Consider the following 6158-nt stretch of genomic DNA (forward strand, 5'->3'; position numbering starts at 1 on the left):
CTTTTTTTCCCACAAGCCAACAGTATGAAAGGAAATTTACCATTATTTAACCTGTGCGAGTCCCCATGGAGGAGATGAGACTCTTGACCACATATCACGTCACATTTGGATTTAACCACTTCCCGCCAAAACATGGATCTCTTGGCTGGCGAGTTCAGGCCCCTAACATTTATAGACATACAGTTCAGTACCTTTGTACATGAAAAAAAGTCTCTTGCCTAGAGCTGCGGGGGGAGAAAGGAAGGTTAGGCAGGAAAGAGAACACTGACAACATTAACATCACTAACATTACTGATGTAGGGAGCATCAGTCCACATAGAAAAAAGCCCAAAAAGGGGGCCTGCGGTATGGTGGAAATTTACCGCCATGGGGGTTCAGGGTCCTGGTTGAACAGAACCAGCGGACCTTAAAAGTAGCAACTAAGTCTCAGCCGTGACTCAAACCTATCACTTAACTCACGCGACGGACCAATCTTCATTCACTTTATCCCTTTGGGATGATCCTGTGGCTCTTGGAGATCTGGCCGGGAGATTTACAATGTTCCATGAGGATAGGAGCCTTGCCAATTGCTGTGGGGAATGGCAGACGTGGGTGGTTCCTGCTCGGAAAAGCAGGATCTTTACAGGGAAACCCCATCTATAGGATATAGCTTCATCCCTGAGAATTTTGGTATAGGGGGAAAATTCCCTCCTTTTTGCCAGGGTTCCTGCAGACAGATCCGGAAAAATGGACAGGTGCCGGAATTGCTCAGAGGAGGCCTCCTTCTCAGGGCTTGCAGCAGGGCTTCTTTGGTCTTGTAAAAGTGCAGGCGAGCTAAAGTGTCCCGGGGGACATCAGCACTGAGGGATTTAGGCTTAGGGACTCTGTGTATTCTGTCCACCAAGAAATCAGTTCTGGACAGGTCTGGGAGCAGCTCCTGCAGCAAGGAGCCTAGAAAACTCTGCAGCCCCTTGTCTGGTATGGCCTCTGGAATTCCTGATTCTTATGTTGTTACGGCGGGACATGTCCTCTAAATCCAAGACCTGCATTGGCATCAATGAGGCTATTGTGTGACTTTGTCAGCTCCTCCATTTTAGTTTCAATGTGTGCTGTGCGACTGCCTATGGCAGTGATATCTCCCCTCAGCTCAGCCACCATATCTTTCCAATCCTGCTGCAGTGATGAGCGGAGGGCACTGAGCAGTTTCTGCATTGTACCTTTGGTAAGCGATATATCTGCAGCATCTGTGTCCAAGTCTGGGCCTGCTGTGGATCCCCTCCTGGATGAGCGTGAGGAAGCTGTGGAGGAGGACGCCGCCGCCATTTTCCCTCGCCCTGTGCTGGAGAAGAAGTCTGTGACTTTCGCCGGGGACGGCTTCTTCTGGGACTTTCCCCTTGGCATGCCACGTTCCTGGATACCTCCGCAGCACTTCCCCCCCCCCCCCCCCCCCCCCCCCCCCCGTGTGCAGAGAGATTGGTGCCACTGGTGAGCCGCAATGAGCCGGCTAGGAGTCGAGGTGGCTGGAGCTTAGCAGCTAGGTGAACGGTGCCATTAGCAAGCAGGCCATGCCCCCACAATTCTTTTTGAGATTTTATTCACTGTGTTCCCTATATGGTAAAACTGATGTCAGTGTAATGCCTGAGGTCGGTGCAAGTTTGTAGAGATCAAGCATATATAGGCTTACTTTTATCTAAGGGGTTAAAAACAAAAAAAACCCAGAAGTTTGTCCAATAAAAAGTGGCACATGTTTTGCACCATTTTCCACAACCTGTAGCGTTCTCATTTTTCGGGATCTATGGCTCAGTGACTGCTTATTTTTTTGTCTCGAGCTGACGTTTTTAATGGTATAATTTTTGCGCAGATGCTACGTTTTTATCGCTTGTTAATGCATTTAGCACAATTTGTGGCCACCAAAAAGCATAATTTTGTCGTTTGGAAATTCTATATGCTGCTACGCAGTTTACCGGTCAGATTAATTGATTTTATATTTTTATAGATCGGGCATTTCTGAACACGGCGATACCAAATGTGTATATTTTTTTAACCCTTTAATTTTCAATGGGAGTGTGATTTGAACCTTTAACCCTTTCACGACCGGCCGATTTTTCGCTTTCCGTTTTTTTTTTTCGCCATTCTTTTTCTGAGAGACGTAACTTTTTTATTTTTCAGTCAATATGGTCATGTGAGGGCTCATTTTTTGCGGAACGAGCTGTACTTTTAAATGAAACCATCAGTTTTACCATATTATGTACTAGAAAATGGCAAAAAAATTCCAAATGCTGAAAAATTGCAAAAAAAGTGCGATAGCACTATGGTTTTTGAGATATTTTATTCACTGTGTTCACTATATGGTAAAACTGATGTGTGGGTGTGATGCCTCAGGTCAGTGCGAGTTCGTAGACACCAAACATGTATAGGTTTACTTTTATATAAGGGGTTAAAAAAAAATCGGAAGTTTGTCCGAAAAAAGTGGCGCACATTTTACGCCATATTCCGTGACCCGTAGCGTTCTCATTTTTCGGGATCTTAGGCTCAATGACGGCTTATTTTTTGCGTCTCGAGCTGACGTTTTTAACGGTACCATTTTTGCGCAGATGCTACGTTTTGATCGCCTCTTATTGCATTTTGCGCAAAAGTTGTGGCGACAAAAAAACGTCGTTTTGGCGTTTGGAATTTTTTTGCCGCTACGCCGTTTACTGATCAGATTAATTGATTTTATATTTTGATAGATCGGGCGTTTCTGAACGCGGCGATACCAAATGTGTGTATATTTTTTATTTTTTTAACCCTTTAATTTTTAATGGGGCGAATGGGGGGTGATTTGAACTTTTAGGTTTTTTTGTTTTTTTTTAATTTTTTAAAACTTATTTTTTTACTTTTTTTTTTTATTTTACTAGTCCCCCTAGGGGGCTATAGCGATCAGCAATCCGATCGCTCTGCAGTATCTGCTGATCACAGCTGGAAGGCTGTAAACAGCAGATACGCTGTCTTTCTCTTTTGCTGTGCTCCGGGCACAGCGAAAGTGAAACCAATTCATGTGTAGTACAGGAGTCATCACATGACCCTGTACTACCATGGCAACTATCGGGAGTCACGTGATCGCGTCACGTGACTTCCGGTTTCGGCGGTAAGTAAAACTTTACCGCGATTGCGCTTATAATGGCGCTGTCATGTATTGACAGCGCCATTATAAGGGGTTAATCGGCACGAGCAGATAACGATTCTGCTCGTGCCTAGCAGGCACACATCTCAGCTGTGAAAATCAGCTGAGATGTGTGCCGATCGCGGCATGCTGCCGCCGGAGGACCGCGGGCAGTAAGATTATGTCATTTAGGACGTAATTTTACGGCCCGCGGTCGTTAAGGGGTTAAGTGTATTTTTTTTTTTTTTTTATATTTTTTACTAGGTCCCCTAGGGGACTATAAGGATCAGCTAGCTGTCGGATCGCTCATTCATTTCTCCTGATCAGAGCAGCACCGCTCAGACCGGGAAAAATGCTCATCTCTTGTAACAAGCAGTACTCAGCTGTTTCTTTACAAGACCTGAGTCATGTGAACTACAGGGGTCATCACATGAACCTGTGCTACCATGACAACCACTGGATCCACGTGATCACGTCACGTGACTTCCAGTATCAGGCGGTGACTACGGATCTACAGCTATTGCTGTTCATATGGCACTGTCTCATTTTGACAGTGCCATTTTTAAGTGTTTAAAATGCACAGGCTGATATCAATTCCATGGCACATATGTCGGCTGTATAAATCAGCTGAGATGTGTGCGGATTCCCGCCTGCAGCAGCAGTTTGGTATGAACTCTATAACCGCTAGGATGTAACTTTATTGCCTGTGCTCGTTAAGGAGTTAAATAAAAACTGAAAATTAGACCTCTAAGTAATCTGCATCTAAAAATTGAACAAATGGAGTGAATTATTAGTAATCTGTGTTGTACATGAAAACACAATGTTTGGTATATCTGCATGCGTTAACAACTTTTTTTTTTTTTTTTAATTTGCTCAAACTATAGATAACTTGCTAGATATACAGAATTTTACTAATGTTTTTTTTCTCCCATTCTAGGCCGTTATTAGTGGAAAGAACGTTGAATTAAACGTGTTCATACATGAAGATGTGCATCATCCTACAATTAACTCGTTTTGACAATTTAGCAAAGGACATTTTGTTGTAGAAATTGTGAATTGGCAGATGTGCATGTGTTTTTGTTTTGGTGTTTGTTTGTTTTGTTTTTTTTTTTTTTTCTTCCTTCCCTATTTTTTTCTATTGTTACAAGTAGTTATATTTTTTTTTCTCTGAATCCATAAAATGTCAGATTTTTAAATGCTGTCCTTTTTTCAGGCATTGTTACAAATAACCTGCATCTCCCACAAGCCCCTGTGATTCTGATATATAAATACTTTCACAAAAAATGCCCCCCTGTAAAATGTAGTCTCCATTAATCTTTCTCCCTTAGATTAGAGGCCTACGTTGGAGAATAGATGCTACATCAGTATAGTCACTTTACTGACCTAGAGAAATAAACTCAAAATATGACTTGTTAATGTAAGACTCTGAGACATGCTAGTCAGCTGTTGTAATTTGGCCATATTCAAAGGAAGGGTTGTTGCTGCCAAATTTCTGGCTAGAACAATTTGTTTAAAGAAATATGTAAAAGCGCTATGGCCTCAAATCATCAAAGCTTTTATGCCAGAAAAAATGGTGTACAAAGTTTTGAAAAGTCACAAAAGCATTTTCTTGCATGTTTTGCTCCTCTGACAAGTGGGCGGCGCTGGGACATGGTGACTCAAATTCACGACTAGCAGTGATGTTCCTCAAAAGGGGTTCTCCGCCTTCTCCTGCACTTGTTAGTGCTTCCTTCCTTAGAGATGGCACAGCTCTCCAGTCCATAAAACCTCTGCTGATGGAGGAGCATGTGACCACTTCTGTTTAATAGACAGGACAGGTTTTGTCACATGCTCCTACACTAGCAGCCATTTTATGGACTGGAGATCTGGGCAGGCTGAGGAAAGCTACAGTAACTAGTGCAGGGGAAGGAGCTATCGTTCCTATATAATAAGTGCCACAAAATTATGTCCCCAACACACCTGTGACTATAAAGGTAATGTGACCAACCTCAATAACTCATTTTATGGCCAGCAATAGACTGTGTAATAGTGGCTATATGAGACGAACAGTGTAAATTTTTCAAATAAACCAAATGCCAACATTTTTATTTTAGCCCTAAGTGCATGCATTTAAGCAAAATAAACTTGTCCCCAAAGATGGAGAACCCCTTCTTGAGCCATAAATTTTGCTCTAATCCCTGGCCTGAAGATGAGACCCACACCACTTCCCACCTTTCCTAATCCATTAAGTGGCATGTGCCTCTGGATGAATGGTGCGCCCACCATTTTATCATTATTGGAGTGAAAACAAAATCGCTCTTCATAAATCAGGGTTAAAGTCTGCCTTGGCAATATATAACGATACTCCCCTAGCTGCAATAGCTTTGTGAATGAACTTTTCCTTTGCCTCGGTTGCATACAATGCCTCACCTGAGACTTCTGGCTATTGGGTGGATGGGGGAGGGGAGGTAGCTTTGTGGTGTTTAAGCTTTTTCAAGTCTAAGGTTCTTTGCTTTGCAATGTTGCGTGTGGGTGTACTTTATATATTCTGATCCAAAAAAAAAAACCTGCAAGGCTATAAAGGAATCACAGGTGTGCCAGGCAGTTTAAAGTTTTGACACTGCACGCCTCTAATGCACAATGTACATGTTGCTTTTCTTGTGTAATGCTGATTTTTAAATAAATTAGTTTTTTTTGAATATTGTTACTTTATTTTAGAAGCTACACTGTTAGAACCTCAAATAGGGTTGGTTCTGGGAAGTTTCCATTATATTATCATGGGGGGGGTGTTATGCAAATATGACCGCCTAGTTACCGTTATTCCAAAACTTAGGCCGAAGTCACACTTGCATATGACTCTCACAATTGCAATGTGAGAAAATCTCATATTGCACTCGGCCCCATTTAAGATAATGCTGCAGCTTAGATCCGCAAGTTTTTCCTCAGCCCTAAACTGACCGAGGAAAAAGTCGCAGCATGCTGCGATTGTCTGCGAGGGCCGTGTCACTCGCACCCATAAGTCTATTGGTGCGAGAAACATCGGACTGCACTCGCATGC

At 42.8% G+C, this 6158-nt stretch overlaps 1 protein-coding gene across 2 annotated transcripts in view; it reads left to right on the top strand.

Annotated features, from left to right (window-relative positions):
• Nucleotides 1-5799, top strand: part of TRA2B (transformer 2 beta homolog) — a 143875-nt gene extending 138076 nt beyond the window's left edge. For both annotated transcript variants that reach the window (XM_075317812.1, XM_075317813.1), the window contains exon 9: nt 4059-5799. In XM_075317812.1, the coding sequence (XP_075173927.1) occupies nt 4059-4069 (11 nt within the window). In that variant the 3' untranslated portion in view covers nt 4070-5799. The remainder of the gene's footprint in view (nt 1-4058) is intronic.
• Nucleotides 5800-6158: the final 359 nt, after the last annotated feature.

The sequence above is a fragment of the Anomaloglossus baeobatrachus genome, chromosome 7, assembly GCF_048569485.1.
Source record: "Anomaloglossus baeobatrachus isolate aAnoBae1 chromosome 7, aAnoBae1.hap1, whole genome shotgun sequence".
NCBI classification, from domain to species: Eukaryota; Metazoa; Chordata; class Amphibia; order Anura; family Aromobatidae; genus Anomaloglossus; species Anomaloglossus baeobatrachus.